The sequence below is a fragment of the Oratosquilla oratoria genome, chromosome 29, assembly GCF_046742065.1.
Source record: "Oratosquilla oratoria isolate Oo_2021 chromosome 29, ASM4674206v1, whole genome shotgun sequence".
NCBI lineage: Eukaryota > Metazoa > Arthropoda > Malacostraca > Stomatopoda > Squillidae > Oratosquilla > Oratosquilla oratoria.
The window spans coordinates 23,317,260-23,342,310 of NC_134805.1; the positions used below are offsets into that span (position 1 = coordinate 23,317,260).

Below are 25,051 nucleotides of genomic sequence, written 5' to 3' on the forward strand. Positions count from 1 at the left end.
GAAATATTTGGCTATGCAGACAATCTGGCATTGAGGAAACAGAAAGGATGCTGTAGAGGTTCATCATAGCCTGGGACGAAGAATTATCAGCAAAGGGCACAAAAAACGAAGGTTATGCCGCTCAGTAGACATCAAGATGATATGCACGTGAGATTAGGAAATAAAAATTTGAGCCAAACAAATCAGTTTAGATACTTAGGAGTATTTTTCGGTACAGGAAAAGGTACCGTGACAGAGATGAACGACAGTATTACAAAGGAGGCGACTCTTTGTCAACTATAACCGTCATAATTATATCAAGGAAATTGAAAACCACCTTATACACCAGTATGTTATCACCTATATGGACATGAGGTATGGTCACTTACAACGAGAGTTAAAAGTAAAATTCAAGCAGCAGAAATAAAAGCTTTAAGACTGATAAAGTATGTCACCAGAAGAGATAGTATCCTTAGTGTTTCCATCATACAAGAATTAGGTGTGGAAGATATCCTGAAGATTGTTGAAAGAGGAGAGCTGCAATGGTTCGATTAATATGAAAAGAATGAATATCAATAGATATCCAAGAAAATATTATGAGTGCAGACCGGAAGGAGACCTATAGGTAGACCCAGAGTGAACTGGAAGCCAGGGGACAGAACCTTGAATACATTTAAAATCAACATCAGTATGAGGACATGAGCCGATGGAGGGACTTCACGAGGTAAAACGACTGACAAGCATTATGCGTCACAGGAGTCTAGTGAGAAAGGTGGGAAGGGTTATACCCTGACAAATTCTAACATGGATTTTTTTTCTTTTTCTTTTTCCTTTTTTTGGGGGGGAGGTTCTAGTTGGAAAACTCCTCCCAGACCCTCTTATACCTTGACTTCTCACCTGAATGTACCCATAGGGCTACAGAGAGCAGGATCCCTAGTCCCATCACTCCGTCCCATTTTAGTCGCCTTTTACGACCCGAGTGGGAAGACTCGGTGGCAGTATTCTTTCCCCCCCCCAGCCACCACATGGGAAAGGCGAAAATGGAAATATATACTCAAAGAATTGGTACAAGACAGTATTAAGAGGGGGATGGGACAGCATAACGGAGGAACAGTCGCAATGCAATAAAGTAGCCAAATTTCTCTATGAGTACAGATTTCCTCTAACATAGACAAAATTATGTAAGCCTGTAGTCCGTAGGGGCGCCCCATATAGTTCCTAGAGCAGCATTTCTCAACCTTTTTACCCTTGCGTAACCTTTAAAATAAATTGCATGTCTCAAGGAACCCCTGCGCAATAAAAAAAAAAAAAATCATATACCATATCTTTCTCATTTTATTTTCATCGTAATAATAGGTTAGATAGGATGACGTCTATATTACATTATTACAATAACCAAGAAGGTGTCGTGCGTCTTTAATTATGATACGTATATGAAATTAAATAAGAAATCAAAAGTGCATTAGCTTATCTCACTTGTTCTCGCGGAACCCTTAGGGACCTTTTGCGGAACCTTAGAGTTCCAGTGAACCCTGGTTGAGAAACGCTGCCCTAAAGTATCGATTGCATGCTACCGTACAATTTACACAGCACAATAACATGTAGCCAGAACCCCAGAAGAAAAAGAAGAAAAGAAATACAGAAGTGGGGGTTAAATAAAAAATGTAAATTCGTCATGACTGCTACGGTCCACTTGAAAAATATAACAATCCCTCGGAAAATCACTGGGCATAATTGCCCGAGTTCCAAGGATTTTTATGTGATAGCATCACTAACACGCACACGGAATGCTTTGCCCTGTCGTCTCATCAAAAGAAAGGCAGAATAATAAAAGACTACTTAAAAGGTTCTTTGTGTCGCGTAATTAATGTGTTAAGAAGAAGGAAGCCCGTCTGGATCTAAACAAAGGAGTGTTACGATTCTACAGCCACTGGATTGTTCCTCACTCCGACTTGGTTAACCTATGGGCCAAAGCTAAGCTTCTCGAGGAGCTTGTTCTTATCTACTTTTAGAACGACTAAGCTCTTTACTCATTACCTGCAGTGACATTTGTACAATGTATATATATATATATATATATATATATATATATATATATATATATATATATATGTGTGTGTGTGTGTGTGTGTGTGTGTATGTATATATATAATGCAGAAACCCCAGGGAAATACAGTTCGGAATACTAATAGTTTTCGTTTATTACTACATCTCTGAGGATGTAATAGACGAAAGCGTTTAGTATTCCGAACTTCATTTCCCTGTGGTTTCTGCATAATCATTTAGTCACGCGTTTTCGTGATTATTTTAAATATATATATATATATATATATATATATATATATATATATATATGTATACATATATATATACGTTATATATATATATATATTACATATATATATACATATATATACGTATGTATATATTTGTATATACATACACACACACACACTAACACACACACACACACACACACACACACACACACACATATATATATATATATATATACATATACATATATATACATATTTATATCCATATATATATATATATATATATATATATATATATATATACATATATGTATATATACATATTTATATCCATATATATATATATATACATATATGTATATATGTATATACATATATATACAGATATATACATATATATACAGATATATACATATATATACATATGTATATATATACATGTATATATACATATATATACATATATATACATATATATATATGTACATACATATACATATGTATATACATATATATATATATACATATATATATGTACATATATATACATACATATATATATATATATATACATATATACATATACAGTATATATATATATATACATATATATATATACATTATATATATACATATATACACATATATATACGTATATATACATATATATATACATATATATTTATACATATATATACATATATATATATTATATACATGTATATGTATATATACATATAGACATATAGATATATTATATATACATATATATATATACATACATATATACATATATATACATATGTATATATATACATATATATATACATATATATATGCATACAAATATATACATATATATATATATATATATATATATATATATATATATATATATATATATATATATCTTTATATTCACTTATTCATCGACCTACTTTATTCTCATATTCCACCAAAACGCTATGGTGAAGCTTCAGTCTTCTCTGAGCTCTGTAAGCCAAACGTTGGGGACGCGGGTCTCCTGTGAAAACCCGAGGCAACAAGTTGATGGACTTGTAATTTAACATTTAAAAATGAATGCAATGGTTGCTAGAGGGTGATAACCCTCCTCTATACTGTATCTTTTTCGCAGTGGCGTCAGCGTTGCAGCCTCGTCTCCTGAAAAAAAAAAAAAAATGGTTGTTACTGAAAATGTTCACCAAAAACTAGTTTTAACGATCCGTTGCTATTCTCCCTACTACAACTCCCTCATGCCTTCCATCCACATTTCTACCTCTGATTTTTATTATTTATTTATTTATATTTTTGTCTGTCCTATCTAGCCTAGGGAATAGAAATCACAGTCTGAGTGAAGTATTCTCTATCGTTCTTAAAAACCGTGCATCCGTACTGACTCTGCCTAGGCAAACTATACTGTCTCTGCTTCTTCCTCTTAGATTAAAATGTGCCTACATCCCACTTATCAACAAGAAATGTGACCGTTCTTAGTCCTCTAAATACTGTCCTATTTCTTTATTCTATTTGTTTTGTTATATTCATCTGTTTATCTAACTACTTACCTGTTTGTTTGTTTATATATTTATTTAATTATATATTCATTTGTTTTTTATGTTTACTTATGTTTATTTATTTATCTATCAATTTCTTTTATTTATTCATCAATTTACTTGTTTCCCTCACTCTACACTTTGCCTCCACCCCCACTCCTCCATTCCCTGCCACATGTGACCCTAAGTGGTCAAAACTATCCACTTTCTCTAACCTCTCTCCTTAAAGACCCACCTAAAATTTATTGCTACCCTCTCCCTTTGTGCACCTCATAACCTTGTTTTTACCCACATTTACTTTGTACATTTTCCTATCACATATCATTCCAAAAACCGTCATTAACTGCCTTAGACCCTCCTCTGACCCAGCCATATTTGCAATTTCATCGGTAATCAACAACTGGATCACCTGTCAGTTCTCTCCAGTCTCTAACCATCTCCAATAATCTGCCCATCACTCGTATTTACCTTCCGTACCATCCCATTCATGTACACATTGAACAGCCATGAACAAGACAAAACTGCTGCAGCCCCACTTCCATCTCAGACCACTCACTCTCACCATTCCCAGGTCATGGTAACGTTTTTTCATTACCCAACCTAACTATTAATGCTCCCAAACCGTAAACTGAATAATAGAAAAAATGTTACTATGACCTGAGTGACGGCACGGAGCGACGACGGAGCACTTCGGACTTTTGTCGATCGGTGTGTGGGGGTGAGAGATTCTACAGTTGATCTATGGACAATTTCAAGGTGGGATAGTCGTCTATATATATAATTCCGTGACGTCCGTCAGTCCGTCACATCCTCCACCGAACGAAATCCTCTGAAACTATCCGGAATGGAGCGCTCAAAAGACCGAACTCGTCAACCGAAATAGCCGATTGAACTCACCGATCCACCTAGCCGACCGAACTCGCTGGTAGAACTCGCATGTGGTCTTCAATGGGATTGTTCTACTTATTATCCCACTAGCTTAAAGATTAACCATGAAGCCCAGGTACAACTTTGATTTTTTTTCTCTTATAATGTTACTTATTTTCATGAGAACCATGTCTGAAACAAATATCCTATCTCAAAAGTATTACTTGAGGGACTTTTTGACGAAAATATTTGTCGTCTGCTAAGTTACACTCTAAAACGCAGCTTACAGCTCCATCTCTTGGTATTAGTTCTGATGACGTCATGACCCAAGCGTCCAATAGCGAAACGGACGACATTCGAAAATATCGACTGTTATTCATCGTCTTCTGAGAGTAGTTTCGACGCCCAAGATATCTCTGACAACAGCCAAAATATGTGGATAGACGACATAGTTATGGGCTATCACTGTGAACCGAAATATCTCTGAGCTTTTTTTTCATATTGGTGCATCATTGCTGCTTACCTGTGTGCATGTTGGTTCTGCAACGCTCAAAAAAAGCAAGGGTGGTATACGTGACGCATTTAATATTTTTATAGTGTGTTCCTACACAAAATACTGCAGCATGTTCATACTACTAGATGCCACAAGCTTTGTCAACAGTGATGTCTATAACGTAAAACAGATTTTTTTTCATATCGCCCCAAATGTGTCAGTAAAAAGATTAATTATGGTTATTTGTTGATACTAGATAAAACTAATTATTCTTTATAGCGTGTTTTAGATTGTTTACACGCTGTAATAAAAAAAAAACGAAAAAATTACTAGAAGTAGTAAGGACATACCAGCCCGTTCCAGCAAGTGACAAATGTTTCTTTCATTTTTCCTACACTCCACGCTCTTGTTTAGCCAGCTACTAAACTGTGATAGTAGTGAACATATAAAACTAAAATTAAGTTCTAGTGTAGGCCTAAAAAAAGAAAATTGCTGTTTCATATATTTAGTCACTATTGTTTCTCTGAATTCAGAAATATGAATAATTTCTGCAGTTTAAGAAATTAGAAAGTTAAACTGTGTTTGCCTGAAATATAACATGCTTTTACGTAACTTAGATTACATGATTATCAGTGATGTCAGATGCTCTGACTTCGTCGACCCGCGGTAATGAACAAATGAATTAATAAACAAATATACAAATCAATAAATGAATGTACAGAGAAATAGTAAACATATAGAATTATAGATAAATGAATAGACAAGCAAATTAAGATATAGACATGAAAATGGAGATAAGAAACTAAACAGTTATAATGAATAATTTCATAAACTAAAATCATTAAAAAGCCTTCTTGGCGCATGACAAGTACGCACGTTATTCCCGCGCCATCGCTCGATGTTGCTGCTGCTGACGACGCTGCACTCCACCTCGCTACCTGCCCGCGCACGGATGTTGTCTTTCAACGCGGCTCTCTCCTAATCACACAACCACATTACTCCGGAACTTCATCCGATTCCGGGACCGTCACCCACGTGCTGCCAAGTCCGAGATCTAGGAGACCTAACCCTGTCGGCCGTTGGACGCGGTGACGCGAGCACGGTGGAGCATCGACGTGGAGAGACATCCGCTCACCCTTAACAAGTATACGAAAGAACAAATTGAGCCATTAAAGCCCTTTTGTTTTATGCTGATACGATATGAATTCATTCAAACTGTAGGCGTCTCTCTACGGTCGTTAAACGACAAACAGCCTCGATGAACCCATAAAGATCTAGTGTGTCATACAGTTTTAGTTTAGTAACGTTGGACGATTTTGTTAATCTTGGAAGCGCCCTGGATTCATTGGATGAAATAAAAGTCGCAATAGCTATACTGAGTCCTTTGTCGGACTTAAGCATATATATATACAAAATTCTGCAGTACCACGGCCAGATCCTAAACAAGACACGATCCCTATGCGCAAAACTCGGACGAGCAACCGTTATTCTATTTGAAAAACGCGAGGACCTACGCTGTGCCCGTCGGACCACCCAGTCGCCTCGAACGCTATGCACCTCTTCTTTCTCCTTCTGAACCTCCCCTTCCTCCTCAGTGCCTCCAACATCAAAATGAACTGGGGATTCTTTGTAATTAAGGGAAAAGCTGACAACGTTACCGAAGGCTTCGACTCCAGCTCCACAGGATTACTCAAGAAGATCCAGACGGTGATGGGTACGCACTTTCGTTCTTTTTCTTTCCCTTCCTTACAGCGATGAGAGTACTTACTAAACAGAACTGACATTAGGGGATAGATTATATATATATATATATATATATATATATATATATATATATATAGATAGATAGATAGATAGATAGATCGATAGACAGTATATATTCCGCGCGATTTGGCGATCTACACATCTTAAGATTACGCAGCGCGACTTAACGATTCTATAATTGCACGGCCATCTCGAAATCGCACAAATGGATTGCGCATTCATACGATCTTGAACATATGACAAAGAACTGTTTCACAAAAATATAATAGAAGTTGCTGAATTTACAATTATGAAGTATAGGTTTGTAATGTATCTTGGTTTATTTTTATGCTTGTTCATTATGCTTGCCATATTATACTTGTTCAAGCCTGAAATCAGTCTTGTATTATACTTGTTCAAGCCTGAAATCAGTCTTGTGTTGGACCTGAATATTCATTTGGTTTTGAACCTTCACTTGCCTGAATCTTGACTTGATTTCAATAACTACTGTAGATATGTGCTCCGTAGGGTTTCTTGATATCAAATGAAAATACCTCCAAAGCATTTCATATTGGTTGCCTGTCTTCACTGAACACTACTCACTTTAATCAAACTGATTACCTCAGGGAATTACAAATTAGAGCAATTAGTAATTAAAGACAAAAGGTTCGGTAAGAGAATCGCCGATAACAAACTTTTATTTATTTATTTATTTATTTATTATTATCTAAGCAATCTGTGATTCTCTTACCGAAACTTTTGTCTTTAATTACTTTCTGGTGAGAAAGTAATTAAAGATAAAAGGTTTGGTAAGAGAATCACCGATTACTGAGATAATAATAAAAAAAAAGTTTGTTAGCGTAGGCCTAAGTCGGCGGGGTTATTTCCAACATAGTATGCAACATTATCCTGCATTTCAAATGATGGTCAACTCACCATAGATTAATGAGTATAACTTCGAAAGAAAAGGTCAATTTCCAATATTCTTAAATCTATTCGATGGAAGTTAATTATGTTCAAAATAACGAGCTGATTCCAGTTTTGTAATAGACATAAGTTCAAGTATTTCATGTACCTCTTAAATTTACCTTTTAATCTTTCTTTAATTAACTTGTCTGTAATATCCATACCATTACCTTTTCAATAATGTATTATGTCAAAGTCCATGAATCAGCCTAAAGAATTTTTATTTGTGAGGAATAAGAGTCACTTGTTAAATCGGCGCATAATCAAAACAGAGTCTGGCAACCAAAGTATTGAAATTCAATTTTCAAAAATCGCTAACTCGATTCAAAATCACGTTGGGGTTATGAATGGTTTTAACAATCAAAAAGTGAGAGTGCAGATATTTGCCATTTCACATTGGCTTTAAATTTGGGCCGGTGAACCCTTCTAATGAAAAAGAACTGACTGTTGTCAGACAGTGGCGGATCCAGGATAAGAATTTGGGGGGGGGCTAACCTGAATTCCTTCCTCTGAGTAGTCTGATGTATCAGAAGTCTGGAGTATACTTAATAAGGTTTTTCAGATTTTTCTGTATTTTAGACATATATAATAGAATAAATATTCGTTTTATATTGTTACACGCTTGTGCTAGTCAGTGATAAGGCACTGGCACGCGTATACTCTCGCATAGACAGAAATTATTGTAGGATCCGTGTGTAGTGTTAGTGCACATGGACTCATGGAAGTAATAAAAAATAGAAGTAGCTTCAAAAACAGAAATACAAACAAAAACGTGTATGAACTTCTGAACCTGTTAATAAAAGTATTTAAATTACATTAATAACACATAGCATTGTTCATGGGATCTCACACGAACATCAGCCTCCTGTTTTTTTTTTTGTTTTTTTTTTGGAGGGGGGGGGCAAATACACTGATTACACTGTCTATTTCTGTCAGAATCTTTCACCAGTTGTGTCGATTCTTGACTGTCCATTCTGGTCATTCTCCCTTCCTCCACTCTTCGCGCTTCGGAGTTTGAGTTTCGAAGTTTCGGAGGTTTGAAGCTTCAGAGTTTCCAAGTCTTGGTATTTGATGCTTCAGAGTTTCGAACTTCGATTACGCAAATTGGTGATACTCTCGCAAACCACTTAATTTCTTCAAACTGTAATTGATGTATTAGTTAATGAGCTGTTTATGTATATGTATAATTCAGCCAAATTTTACGAGTCACAAGTGATCTGTGACACTCGCCCACACAAAAAGATATTGCTCCACGCAATGTCTAACCAATTACTCCAGTGATAATTACATAGAGACACTGATATGTAATTGAATTGAAATCTAACTGCACAACTATAATATTCTATAAAAGTACAATTACTACACTTTTACGTCTTTCTCGAGCAGTCGGGACATCAGGTCAGCTCCAACATTTGAACTTCCTTTGATGTACCGGATGACCACGTTGAACTGCTGGAGGTACAATGCCCACCTCATGATTCGGGCGTTGGCGTTCTTGGAGGTCCTAAGGCTCGAAAGAGGCAAGTGATCAGTCTCTAAAATAAATTTATCTCCGTAGAGGAAATAATAATACTTTTTGATGCCCTCTACAACTGCAAGCAACTCCTTTTCCACCGTACTATAGTTCAACTCCGCTGGCTTCAGCTTCCTACTATGATAACTAACAGGAAAAATATCCCCATCCCTTTCTTGCATCAGGATAGCTCCAATGCCTTCTTGGGACGCATCGGTCCGGAGGATGAAAGGCTGGTTGAAGCCCGGTAGTTGAAGTATCGGCTCCTTGCAGAGGAGGTTCTTAAGCGTCGTAAACGCTTCCTCCTGTTCAGGCCTCCATGTCAACTTGTTAGGAGCATTCTTGTTGAGAAGCTCTGTGAGTGGCAAGGCGAGGACAGCAAAATTCGGAATGAACCTGCGGTAGTAGCCCACAAGTCCCAAGAACGATCGGACCTGTTTCTTCGTGGTCGGCCGAGATGCATTCTTGATCTTCATTATCTTGCTATCCTGGCATCCACATCGTCCTTCGCCTAAGGTATGTCCCAGGAACTGTACTTCCTGTTGGAAAAGTTCGTATTTAGACGGCTTGACTGTCATATTCACTGAACTAAGTCTCTTAAGTACCTTCTCCAGGATCTCCAGATGTTCCTCGAAGGTAGAAGAGTGGATGAGTATATCGTCCACAAAAGCTTCCACTCCATGGATGCCGCGCAGAACTTGACGCATGGCACGGTTAAAAACTGCTGGGGAGTTGGTAAGTCCAAAAGGTAGTACTTTGAACTGGTAAAGTCCGTTGGGTATTGCGACTGCCGTGACCTGTTTGCTTCTCACCTCCAGCGGAATCTGGAAGAATCCTTTCGCCAAATCCATCTTGGAAAAGATTTTGGAGTTGGCGGCCTTTGCAAATATTTCCTGCTGATTGCTCATTGGCTCTGCATCCACCTGGGTTACTGCATTTACTCCGCGGTAATCTCCACAGATTCGTACACCTCCATACTTCTTGCGTACAACGACTATAGGACTGCAGTAGGGAGACGATGACTTCTCTATGATGCCTGCAGCTTCCATGTTGTCTATCTCCTTCTTGACCGCATCCACCAGACGAATGGGTATCGGGTATGGCTTCAATCTGACGGGTACGCTGCTCGTCAGCTGTATTTCGTGGCAATCCACCTTGGCGACTCCAGGCTTATCGGAGAACACTGCTGAATGTCACTGGAGAATAGAATTTATACGTCTCTTCTGCTCTGGACCAAGCCTCGGAGGTACTTGCACATCCTCCACCGTTTCGCCTTGAATAGCTTCACGGGTAAGGGGTGCGCAATCTGTCAATTCCTCAACCTCTGGTATAACCACGGCAGCAGAGACCATCTGCGACTGCTTAAACTGGCCTTCGACAATCTGCAGACACTCGTACTGTTCAGGTGATAGCACACGATCTCCCCTATTCAGCAAACATTCTTGACCAACTGCCGAACATGTAACTTGAGGTGTGTAATATTTCTTCAGCATATTAATGTGGAACCTCTTTTGGTCTGGTCCCACTTGCACCAAGTAGTTCAAATCATTGAGACGTTTGACTACTTCAAAAGGTCCTTGCCATTGCGACAGCAACTTGTTGTGCGCGGTGGCACTGGTCTCCTTCCTCGAGGATCCTCAGCTTAGTTTTCTTGTCGTAGTACGCCTTCTGAACTTCCTTAGCTTTCAGTAGCTCTTGCTTTGCTACTTCACAGGTCTCTCGTAGTCGTTCGGCCAAGTCCAGCACATATGCATAAGTTGTCTTCACTGCGGGGTCAGGCTCTTCTTCGTCCCAGAGTTCTCGCAGTACTTGCAGAGGACCACGAACTGACCTGCCGTAGACTAACTCAAATGGTGAGAACTGTAGTGAAGCTTGGGGTACTTCGCGGTTGGCGAATAGTAGAGGGGCGATAAATCGTGGCCATTCCTTAGGTTGCTCTGCTGCCATCCGCTTCAGCATCTTCTTGAGGGTGCCATTGAAACGCTCACAGAGTGGTAAGGGGTAGTCCTGAGCCCTTTTACAGCCAGTAGCCTCAGCAACTCTTCCATCATGACTGAAGTGAACTGGCTCCCCCGGTCGGACAACACTTGCTTAGGAATGCCCACGCGACAAAAGATTTCGAACATTGCTTTGGCGACAGTTATGGTTTCAATATTGCGAAGGGGTACTGCTTCAGACCATCTCGTCGCGAAGCCCACACAGGTAAGGGTGTATTTGGCTCCGTCAGCTGCCCTTGGAATGATAGGTCCAACGATGTCCACAGCCACTCGCTGGAATGGCTCAGAGATCAGAGTGGTGCAGGCTTCACTCGGCCGCGATCTGTAGTCTTCTGACATACGTCACATGACCTCATCATCCTCACTATCTCTCTGCCTATCCCAGGCCAGAAAAATTGAGACTGAATTCTATCTTGAGTTTTCTGTACTCCCATGTGTCCACCTAGTGCAGCATGATGACCCAGCTTAAACACTGCCAGGCGGTACTTCTCTGGAACGACGAACTGTAGTCTCGAGTCCCCGCTTGGATACACCGTACTGCGATAAAGTCTTCCCCTTTTCTTAAGGAATCTGGTTTCCGTTCCCCGAGAAGTTCTGCAATGTCCCTCTAGAACCTTCTTACAAACCATGGCAAGTGTGGGATCGGTCGTTTGCTCGGCAACTACGTCCTCACTATTTGCAAGATCTGAAACAGATGAAAGTATCAAAGGTTTTTACCTGGTTGGTTGCTCTGGCGGCTCCTCTGGTAACCGCCGCTGCACAGGTTTGGGTGGTGTCTTCGTGTGAGCCGTAGCTAAGGGGCAGATCACCCGAGTCCCGTTGATAAGACTCACGGTTACATAATTTCCAGTGTAACTGTCAGGCGTTACAAGCCTCTCCTTGACACAACACCCCGTCGATCCGTTGTCCCTTAAGACTTCCGCGGTGACACCATTTACCTTGCCAGGCTGAACCAGGAGCCCTGTACCTCTGAGACTAGAACTCAATGCAGCTGATAAGTACACGTGTTGGGGAGTTGACACGGAACCGGCGGTGACACACTCTTCTTGTGGAATAACCTTTGGGGAAAATTCCTCAGGTGCTCCTCCGTGGTGTACTGCTGCTGCTGCAGCGTGCTGATTCTTCTGACCCTTGTGACCCTTCCAGCCATCTTGAGAGTAGGGCTGGTTCCTCACTTGCTGTGGTTGGCTGTGAGGAAAAAAAGATTGAGTAAATCTTTGTGGTTTCGACTGCTGTGGAGATGACTGGTAACTTATTGTGGTGTTGGGCTTGCGTGTTAGACCCTTGTTGTGTCTGAGAATGTACAGGGGGAGGCAACTTCTTGTGAAGTTGTTTCCTCGTGTGGTACCCGTAAGCTGCGAAGTGTGCGTCGGCCAGGTCAGTCATTTGCTGGAGGTCCTTTACTTTCTGTGTCTTGAATTTAGCCACCAGCTCCGTGGGACACGACTTTTCCAGCTGGGTGCGCAGCATCAAGTCGCGCAGACCCTCGACAGTCTGCGGAGTCTCGTCCTTTTCCATCCAATGGTCCAAGTAACTCTTCAATCTAGCGCAGAACTGGGCTACCGTCTCCTTATCCTGCAACATAGCTCGCTGATATTGGTCACGCGCATCCTCCAATGTCTTACCATAAGCTAGAAGTAATGCTTTCTTCATACCTTCATAATCTCGCATTGAGGAGTCAAGACGGTGGATGATGTCGAGAGGTTTCCCGTCGAAGAGGTTCATAAACTCGACCTTCTTAACATCTTCGCTCAATTTGTACGTAGTCGCCACCATCTGGAACCTGTCAATAAAAGTCTCAATCGCTTGACCTACCTCATACTTTGGAATGTTGAGCCGGTGTGTAGAGAACTGGGTGTGAGCAACAGGGTTGACACCTGGCGAGCTGGTACCATCGGTCTGAGGTTGGGAAAGTTTGAGCTGTAGCATCTCCTTCTCATGCAGCCGTTTCTCCTTTTCATGTTCCAACTTTTGTTTCTCGAACTCTCGTTCCTGCGCTCTGTCGTCCCGAAGTTGCTGTTGCCGTTTTCGGACGTACTCCCGGATTTCCTCAGTATCCTTATACCCCAGGGTTTCCGCCTCACTCGTCAATTCCTGCACGGACATGGCTCTCACACTTCTGTAATCAACTTCAATGTTACAATAAAAGTTTTACTGCCAGAGTGTGAATAACGCACAAGAAGGCCCCATGATGGGCGCCATTTATGTCAGAATCTTTCACCAGTTGTGTCGATTCTTGACTGTCCATTCTGGTCATTCTCCCTTCCTCCACTCTTCGCGCTTCGGAGTTTGAGTTTCGAAGTTTCGGAGGTTTGAAGCTTCAGAGTTTCCAAGTCTTGGTATTTGATGCTTCAGAGTTTCGAACTTCGATTACGCAAATTGGTGATACTCTCGCAAACCACTTAGTTTCTTCAAACTGTAATTGATGTATTAGTTAATGAGCTGTTTATGTATATGTATAATTCAGCCAATTTTTTACGAGTCACAAGTGATCTGTGACAATTTCAATATTGATTTCATTGTAAACGCCGAGTAGCGCCAGGCTGTTGAGGCTATCTTGACCCATAGTATTCCTTAGGTAGGTCTTCAGTCGCTTCAGGGTTGAAAATGAACGCTCGGGCTCTACGTTCGAGACTGGGAGCGTGATCAAAACTCGGAGGAGCTTGGCCAGGTCCGGATACATTCGGGTCTGGGCGTGGGCAAGGGCATCTCCAATGGATTCGAACTTCATTGTTGTTGAATACCAGCGCTCTGCTTCCACCTTCACGAGGCTCAAGGTCTCGATGTCAGCCTCATAAACCTTTGCCGCTTCCAGTACAGCAGCAACATCTCCGTCAGCGCTGCTGAGCAGATTCTTGATCTTGAAGCCAACAGGAATAGTATCATTCCCGAACCGGGTCTGCAGCTCAGTCAATACATAGTCGAGGAATGGGACATATACACAGTGGCGGCGCCAGGGGGGGGGTTGGAAAAGTGGCCAGCCCCCCCCAAACTGAAATGAGCAAATTGAAAATTTAAAACACTCATTGAAATAATTTTATTAAGTGGAATTTTTAATTGCCAGGGCTAAAAATTTGTCAGCCATCAGTGCTAGCCCAACCCTTAACCTCCTCCCCTTCTGAAATGAGGATAATATATGTGTATTATCATATTACTATTAGCCCCACCAAAAATTTGCTCAGCCCCCCCTTAGCCTCCCCAACTAAAAATTCGTGGCGCCGCCGCTGCATATACAGATCTTCGGTAATACTCCCTCAGCTTCTGGAAGAGTAAATTCGCTCGCTGCGTTTGGCGCTTGCAAACTCGAGGTACAGGAATGGTGTCATGTGATGAACCGATCATAGGAGGAGCCCCTCTGCCTTCTTGAAGATGTTCTGGAAGCTGGTCAGTGCACCTTCCCGGGTCTTGTTTAGATGCGTCACCACATCACCAATCCTAGCGTACGCTGAGACTAGATCGACCATAGGGGACTGCAGGGCTCGGCTCGGCTCGGCTCCACAGTGTGAGCTAGCACAGACTCAGCGACGGCGAGACCAATCAGAAAGCGCGGCTCTCGGATTGCTATTAGTAGTAGTCCCGCCGTCGCGTCCGAGTTGCTCTCGTTCTCCAGAAAGACGGCAATAACTGGCAGGAATTCCATAAACACAATGACCGAGTCGTGTCGCTCAACCCATCTAATAGCGCAGAGGCTGACCAGAAAGTACTAAAATCGATTAAATGAAATCCTTACAATGATTCATGGAAGAACAAATTTTTTTTTGGGGGGGCTTCAGCCCCCTCAGCCCCCCCCCCCCTGGATCCGCGCCTGTTGTCAGATAAGGAAGTGCTCATTTGAATGCTTGGTCCATTAATTGCCCTTCCGCGATCTCAAGATGTCCGCTCAATTATAGGATCGGTAAATCGTGCTGCGTAATCAGATGGTGCGGATCTCCAAATCGCCCGCAACATATATGTATATATATATATATATATATATATATATATATATATATATATATATGTACGTATGTATATATATATGTATGTATGTATATATATATATGTATGTATGTATATATATGTATTTATGTATATATATATATGTATGTATGTATATATATATATATATATATATATATACTGTATATATATATGTGTATATATATATGTATGTGTATATATATATGTATGTATATATATATTATATATATATATGTATATATATATATATATATATATATATATATATATTAATGATCAGAGTTTGAGAAAGGCTCTCGAGGTGGAGATGATGATTTGAATCTTTGATCATAGTGACATATTCTATTAATTCACTCTAGTTACCAGCAGAGACGATTCCGTTCATCTGAAGGGAATTCTTAATCGATCAAGATCACCTTCAGGGCCGAGTCTATCCTCCCAGAAGTGTCTATCAGCAACCAGAATTAGTTAATAAAGTATGCTGCCATGTTGAAAGGGGGTAATGTTTTGGCAAAAACTCGTAAGGATCTATTAATTATCCATGTGGCACCTATGTCCGCAACAACAAGGTTTCCGAGGCGCAAAAGTTCTACATAATGTGAGACATTTACTCGGAATCTCTGACATCAATCTTCAACGTCCACCGGTCGCTGATGCCACTTACCTTGGCTGTCCAAACGCACAGGCAGACCAAAGATGATGGCTTCGACCTTTACGGTGTTCCTATTTTCGTTAGTCCCCTTTTTTTTCCACATACAGGCAAGCCGATGATCGAGTGTAGTGTGGCATGTCTCCGCACTCCGAGGTGTCGTTCCTTCGTGGCCACCCCGGAACAAGAACACGGCAGCGAACTCGACCCAGAGAGCCAAACGCTGACTGGCAGCGACGCCTCTTACTGCTATCTCAGTACCTACGACCGCTGCGAGTCGTCATCGTCGTCTCCCCGCCCCGTCGTCGTCCGAAAAGGTAGGGAAGAGGAAACAGCTATGTGGTCACATTATTTAAGTACATCTAACCTTTTCACTCTGGAATTTTCCTTCACCTGAATAAAATTACCAGGCGACTGGCAGAGGTGAGAAGCAAAAGAGTTACTACAGAAGTTTGTAACCCTCTCACTACCCTTTGCTTAGCAACAGAAGATATATATATATATATATATATATATATATATATATATATATATATATATATATATATATATATATATATATATAAAATCTTTTCGACAACATTGTTTTATTTTTGTTCCTTGGAAACACGATCGAGACTAACAGGAGCATATGTATCGATGGAAGCATTTTCGGAAATTGGAACATTGTCGGGCTGAGGACTCGAACCTAGCCCGCACGTCACTATTGGACATTTACTTTACTGATGGAGCCCCATTGGTAAAGTAACTTTCCAATTGTGACAAGCTGGCTAGGTTCGAGTACACAGCCCGACAACGTATCATTTACCGAAAAAAAATCCATCTAGGCACATACTTCTTTTGGTCTCGATTGTGTTTGAAAGAATTGAAATTAAAATATGTGTACTGAGGACCATTCAGTATCTGTGATAATATATATATATATATATATATATAATGTATATATATGTATATATATATAATTTATATATATATATAATGTATATATATTTATATATATATGCATATATATATATATATATATATAATATATATATATGCAAAGTAGACCACTTGGAAAAAGGAAACTAACGAAGCAGAGCGCTTTCGTACATTACATCTTCAGTGCAACAAGTACAAAGTAATAGAAATGCATACATAATATATACACGAAACAAAGGAACAAGGACAGTTTGGATATGGGTAGCGGCCAATTACCCCCTGGGGAGCGGAAGGTCATTGTCAATTAACTTATGATGTTGGGGCGACATCAGGTCACAGTCGCCAGGGTCACATAGTGTCGATGGGTTACAATTTACCTGATATCATCTTACTAATTTCTTGACAAATAAAATTATCAAGTTTGTATAAGCCTTTATGAAGGTTGGTATTTTGATTACTGGTGGTATGAATCAAACTACACTCTATTAAATTTCTTGCTATTATGTTGGTATAATAAATTGGCTGGGCATTATCCCAATCAACTGGATGATTCTTTAATTCAATATGTTTGAAAATACCACTCGAATTATTGCCATCCCTAACATTTTTCTTATGTTGTTCAATTCTAATGTTTAAGGGTTCGGCAGTTTGACCTATGTAAAATTGATTACACATTTTGCAAGGAATTTTATAAATGCATCCTTTTTTAAATTTCAATACTATTGTTGATGAGTTTATGTTTTACTGTACTATCATTATTAAAAACTACCTTTACGTTAAATCTTTTTAATAACTCTGTGATACTTAAACAAATTTCTTGAAATGGTAAAATTAAAACATTATGATAATTGAAAGGTGATTTGGGTTGAGGAGTTAAAAATTATTTCCTTGCAAAATTGTAAGCAATATCAAGGAATTGCTTAGGGTATCTTAATTCTAGCCCAATGTTAAAAACATTTCTGATTTCTTCATCAAACCCTTAAACATTAGAATTGAACAACATAAGAAAAATGTTAGGGATGGCAATAATTCGAGTGGTATTTTCAAACATATTGAATTAAATAATCATCCAGTTGATTGGGATAATGCTCAGCCAATCTATTATACCAACAACATAATAGCAAGAAATTTAATAGAGTGTAGTTTGATTCATACCACCAGTAATCAAAATACCAACCTTCATAAAGGCTTATACAAACTTGATAGTTTTATTTGTCAAGAAATTAGTAAGATGATATCAGGTAAATTGTAACCCATCGACACTATGTGACCCTGGCGACTGTGACCTGATGTCGCCCCACCATCATAAGTTAATTGACAATGACCTTCCGCCCCCCAGGGGGTAATTGGCCGCTACCCATATCCAAACTGTCCTTGTTCCTTTGTTTCGTGTATATATTATGTATGCATTTCTATTACTTTGTACTTGTTGCACTGAAGATGTAATATACGAAAGCGCTCTGCTTCGTTAGTGTCCTTTTTCCAAGTGGTCTACTTTGCATAAGTGAACACACGTACCCGTGTTCTTATTAGCATATATATGTATATATATGTATATATATGTATATATATATATATATGTATATATATATATATATATATATATATATATCATTTGGACAAAATGAAGTAGTACTTTTGTAAAAATAATCACGAAGAACCCACAGTCGGAGTAAAAGGAAACTTAGAAGAAAGTATAACTTCTATATTTCAGTTTCAGATACAATTTATTTCGGGCTTTATTCAGCTGAGAGTAACTCTCGAACTCTTCTGGGGGGCAGTAATTAACTTTCGTTAATATTTCCGCAGTTACTGCCTTTTATAGTATGTTTTTCTGGTACTAGCTACATGACTTTATTCAACAGAAGGCTACCCTTGTTTTCCAAGAGTTCATTAACACAACTTTAATCTATTCAGTCTTTGCTTCCGTTGATTAAACTTATGAAAAGTTGTAACAAAACATATCAAATGGTGCATACCAAATTTGTTCAGAGATTGTTCAAATAACAAATATCAAATCTTCAAGATACTTATTATAGAACTGTGATAATCTTATAAATCATTCTAACTGGTTAATAATTTCATTAAGATTACCTGCATATAATATCCTCTTTCCTTTGGTCTGCTTGTCTGTCGTCCATTAGGCTACCGGACTTATGAAATGAGACCAGGAAATGCCAAAGACACAATGTCTTCATGCTTCGACATATGCCTCGCTCAGAAGAACTGTCACCAATGTGGAAGGCCTAATTGCTCTGGAACTAACTGCCTTGAGTGCAAACGACGGTGCTGGGAGATGACCCCCCGTGTATCTGGTGAGGTAACTATCATGGATGCCTTGGCCCAGACCAACACTGTACGCTGCCAAGCCGAGTGGCAACTCCTGTGGAAAGAAGAATTCTTTTTATACGATGGTTTGGAGAACCAAGTTTTCAGACTCAAGGTAGAGATCGCTTTCGAAGACATGGAAACAAGGGTCTCCTACTTTGAAAGCTCTTCAATCTCTGGGGAGACTCTGCAGGTAGGAGAGTACCTAATGACTGAAGGAGATGCAGGCAATGGTTGGGGCGCTCCTTTCAACAGGGAAGAACACTTTATGAAACAATCCAACTGCCACAAGTTTTTCATTGATAAGACAGGTAAACGATTCCTGCTGGCGTGCAACCAGCCCTTCCTTCTCGTTATTATCTAATGTGCTATTAATTTATAAATGTAGGTAATGCATGAATTACATTCTTATGCATGTATTATTCATAGATAATAGACGTTGCCTCAAATTCTATTGACTGGGCACTACAGCCTAACAGCAACCAGGAACGGTCTCCAGAAGCCTCTGAAAAAGGGTTACATATACCCTTACTATATATATATATATATATATATATATATATATATATATATATATATATATATATATATATATATATATGTATATATATATATATATTTCATTGAAAGTGACGGCTTGTTGTGCGCTTATTATTTCTTAAGGATATTTTCCATATGCCTCACTATGGCCTAATTCTTCTTTGAAAGGTTTATGACTTCACTGTAGGTAGTCATTATTACTAGATCCCCGATTTCGGATACAAGACCCCTCTTCAGTGGCTTGGGATACTCTTTTGCTAAGGTTAGGGTAAGAATGTTCCGATGAATGGTATGGTGATATTTCATTTTATATGGTTGTGTTCATATTTGCTCTTCACTTGTTTTTAATACCGTGTGTGCGGTTTTGAAGAGGGCAGGGAAGTACCCAGAGACAGTTGTATAATGTCTCCATATGTGTAATCGTGTTCTAGAATTTGTTTGAACGGTATTTAAGGTCTAGTTTTACTGTGTGATGAATTCGTTCTTTATGTTGATTTGATAGTGTCTTGTAATCTCTCCCTGTGTTCGTTCTGGCTTCGCCCCGTGGATGAGTTCCTCCTCATGCTTGGCATCCACTCACAAGTCAGACGTCTGAATGCCCAAACTCGAGTTTATTCTTTGATGGATAAGGCTTCTATGATAGAGAGACGATGTGTGTCTTGACATGTTGATATATCTATATTTTCTACCAGTAATTATCTTGTCAGTGTTGTCTGGTGTTCCTGTCGTAAATCATTTTGGAGGGCTCCCGAAGTGACAGGGGAAGGTAAGGCGTCTATTCAGTTTGGTCGTTGCTATGGCAATGAGCGAGGGTTTCACAGTTACATAGGGTGCAAGTGATTACATATACATGTGACTGTTGGGTTGACTCTTTCATCATATTGAGACTGTTACGTAATATCCTGTGGCTAGTTTTCTTGCTTATGTAATATCATGAGATTTGCGGAGGGAGGATTTTAAGTTTCTCTTTATATTTTTATTTTTGTATTATTTCTTTTTCTTTCTATTCAGATGAAAACCATATATATTTGAATTTCTTCTTTTTTCTCAACTTTGTCTTTTTGTGAGTGGTAACAGTTGTTGGTTGTTTTCTTGGTTACTTCGTCTGTTTTGTTTGGTGAACCCATTATTTAATAGTGCTTGTGTTTATATACTTATTTCTGTGTGTACTTGTTTCCATATGCTGTCATTGGTAAGTTCTCTTCTTATGTAGGCGCTAATGGTTGAATCCTTATACCTTTGGAGGTATATATATATATATATATATATATATATATGCAAGTAACCACTAGGAAAAGGAAAATTTGGTAACCGAACGTTTTCGTCTATTGAAGACCATTTTCAAAGGTACCTTTGAAGGTGTCTTAAATAGACGAAAACATTATGTTACTAATTTTTCATTTTCCTAGTGGTTATTTGCATATTTTATGAATCACGTGTTGTTTGTGATTTCTTTGCATTGCACGTATTTTTCCTCAAGGAGGCCTTGTCCCACCCGTGGGCCTCAAGGAAGCTCTGGGTCGAGTCACGTGGCTGGGGACGCGAGTGTGTCCCATGGGACCACTTGTGAGTCAGTAAGGTCGTGGGACGGCCGAGAAGATGTGTAGATGGGAGTGAAGACTGGGAGTGAGAACTACTCCTAACATTGTATAAATCAGATTTTCATCAGAAAAAATATCTGTATGGTGACCTGTTCATATATAGGGACACCATTATATAGAAATGAGAATACCATCTGCTCCATAAAAGATCAAATACTGGGAAAGGAAGAACTTATAATTTTTGTCTCTAAAATGGAGAAGTAATCTTATCCATCTAGGAAGGAAATTTAAAATTGAAAGTAGTCTCAAATGATCAAGACCCAAAGTGACATGAAAATGTCTGTCCTGAGCTACTACAAAGTTCATCTTGATCCAACTCTGATCAGTTGTAAGGTTTTATTGGTCTATCTTTTTTCTTTAGGGGGCAATATTATTCTTCCGGCCTCCTATCCAGCAAATAATTGCGACTCTGAATACTGTTACATATTGTGTACACATTCTGAACACTCTTATTAGTTAATACGCACAATTCATTTAATCTTCTAATTCTAAAAGTCCTGTAGGACCAATGACTGTGTTTAACAGGTCTTTCCAGCAGCTTTCACTTTATTTTACTTATAGCCCTATATCCCTGTAGGAGATGCCAAACGTAGAGTATGGGATCAAATATATTTAACGTTTCGCCAGCAGGGCTTCTTCAGAATAAGAAGCCCTGCTGGGCGAAACGTTAAATATATTGGTTCCCATACTCTGCGTTTGGCCTCTCTCCTACAGTGCTGTTGCAGTCGTTGCTGCTTTTACTCAGCCCTATATCCCGTAGATACTACTGATCATTTCACAAAGCACTGTACCATCTCTTCCTCCCCTTGTTCTCACGTAGCTCACTCAGTGTGCTGCATTCTTTACCTATCAAACATTTACCACAACCCCTAACAAATGAGACCCAACCACGTCAGTTTACTTGCTATTGCCACACACACAAGTTATCAGGGATTTTGTTTCATTCATACTGCTCACCTATGGACAAGTGGCGGGGAAATAAGAAGGAACTTCTTTTATTGATCCCCAACTCTAAAGACTTGTCAGCCAGTACATTATGGTCTTAAAATATTGTCATGTCTATCGTAACGGTCCTTAAATGTGGCGATCGTCGGCGCGGTAACTACACTCTCAGGGAGTGCATTCCAGTTGTCAATAATCCTGACTGCAAACCAATTTCCTTTGAGCGTTATCCTCCAGTGGTCAGGTTAATACAATCATTTACTTGCTCATGCTCATCCCCACTAATGTGACATTCCTTTTCTATCCCTGACAGAACCCTGTTACGCCGCTGGAATCCCATCGTACAAAGATCAGACCACCAGGAATGCAACTACAATCAAACGAGGGTATCCATGGAAAGAAATGGAAGAAGAACCTCTTAAAGTCATTGAGAATATTTCACTTTGGATAACTATGTCTTGAAAAGTCTAAAAAATAATTTTGAACCTTGAAAATTGTCAAACCCTTCAGTACAATGGCATCTATTCAAATGTTGTTGTAGAAAGTGTTGTATGATTTTGTTTAGCTCTGGGTCAATGTCCAGTATAACTGAGGTCTCAATTTGATCAGGCAAATACATAGAAGGACAAAGAAATGGGTCCCACAAGCATACTCTTTTCCTGTGTATCACAAGCTCACAATTAGGCAATTTAATACTTATCCAGCCACACTAACCAGATCAGTCAGCTCTCCATAAATAAGGAAAAGGAAGAAAGATTGTTAAGTTGATCTAGATCTTAGGCCAGGTCCAGGTACCAAATAACGGTTCCTTGGGAATGAAAATTGAAATAGAAGTGAGAGGGTTGATAGGATTTGAAGATGAGCAGCAGGAAGATGAATCTCTTGTTGTTTATCTTTCAGAACCACCACAAGCAGGTACCCACCATTGGTCCCTCACTCATAGAAAAGACTTGTATTATTGTCTGAAAAAATGTGTTGGGTAGTATAAGATAGCATGTTTTGTGTCTTCCATGTGGTAGTTGTACGTAGGTCATTTGGCGGCTGTTATCATACCAATTCTCTGTTGGTTGTGTTTTCGTGCTAGATGGTGACCTGTGCATAAGTACAGTTAAGTACATAGCGTAATCTAGTCGTTGATGACTCTATGGTGTGCTCACTTGGTGGTGCTCCATGCGTTGATTGAGGGTTGACTGTGGTGGTGTTTCGTAGGATTAAATTTAAATTCAGTGTTATTCCACTGTTTATGTAGACAGTTTTTGAAGGAATTTAACGATACAGTTTCAGCAACCACCGAGGGGTGACTATTCCACATTAATAGCGTCCGGTAGTAGGAATTATTTAGCTGCACTCCATACACACCGTCAACGGGACGACGTTGGGACAGTTGCCTACTGTGCCGAAGACTGAGCTTGCCGAGGGGACTAAAGGATGTTGCAATGTTGTGTGCCTTGGAAGGGCTTTCTCTTCTGGATTTATGACTTGGGGTATTTCATTTAGCGACGAGTTTATTGATCACGTGAGAGGTATTTGTTTGTCAATTTGTATACATTCCACTATGTCTCAGTATGAAAATGTCGTGGGATGCAGGCGATGCTGTAGATGTGGTTTTCTTGTTGCATCCTGTGGGCTGAGATTGTGTGATGTGATATTACAGATATATTTGTATTTCATAAATAACTATTCACTAATGCTTCTATTCTCTAGGACAGCATTGGGTCTCTACTGAGAATCACTTTGGGCTCATGGAGTTGGATGTGAGATAGGTCAGCTAATAGGATGTGGGCACATATGGGAGCATGATGTTCATAAAGTGTGGGATGTCTCAAATTAAAGATTTAGCAATTAGAAAATATGTTTCAAGAATGGGGCCTATGACACCAACACCTACAAAAGACCATGGAAAAGAAATTCTGATACGTTGAATTCCAAGTTCCACATCTATTTTACCACCACAAGCAGGTACCCATGCGTGTTAATAAAGCATTTGTAAGAGGAACCACTGTCCGTCTAAGGTAAGAAGATAATTATAAGTCATAAGGTAATAGTGATGTTTGTGAACCGGTATCTATGAGGAATTCATAACTCTTGTAACCTATTGAGGTATATAACAAATGGCAGTCTGACGGTTGCAAGAGATACTTCTACAGACTGCCTATCAAGTTTCCCTACTCCCTAGACCTAGGAACTAGGGATGAGGGACGAGAATTGGGGCGTGAATCAGGCAAAATATTACAGCAAGTGGAGGAAAATATACACCAACGTTTACGTGACTTAGCTGTTCTCCCATAGTATAGGTGATATCTGCAGATTTGTTGCCGTTGACCATCATGAAACGGCCTTATACCTATGGGAATGTTTGTAGAGGTTGAGTTTCTATTGCTATTGTTAAACAACACTATCACTTGTTTGTTCTTCATAATTGACACATTAATACACTACGGTTGCTGGAACCGTAAACCAGTAATGTCTCGGCGACAAGGGTTAATTCGTCTAAGGTGCGCTCATATGTCACGAGGAGAAGTCTAATGTCATTTGGCACTGCCTTAAGTAACTTAAATTTGAGGAACTCGTTGTCCACGCCAAGGTGGTATCTTCCTTAGTTCCCCGAGGAACGTAGTAGGTTTCTCCTTCATTGTTGCGTGTTGATGTACGAGGGGATTGAACAACTCCTTTAGTGGAAGTAGAGTCCTCTATCACACACGGCCCACAGGTAAGGAAGGTCC

At 39.4% G+C, this 25,051-nt stretch overlaps 1 protein-coding gene across 1 annotated transcript; it reads left to right on the plus strand.

The window, feature by feature from the left end:
- The first annotated feature begins 16,114 nt into the window (after window positions 1–16,114).
- LOC143040896 (uncharacterized) lies at window positions 16,115–24,345 on the plus strand. Its single transcript, XM_076212345.1, has 3 exons — window positions 16,115–16,313; window positions 19,062–19,556; window positions 22,642–24,345. Exons 1-3 carry the CDS (start codon window positions 16,115–16,117, stop codon window positions 22,788–22,790), a joined length of 843 nt encoding a protein of 280 aa, XP_076068460.1. The 3' UTR covers window positions 22,791–24,345.
- The last annotated feature ends 706 nt before the right edge of the window (window positions 24,346–25,051 follow it).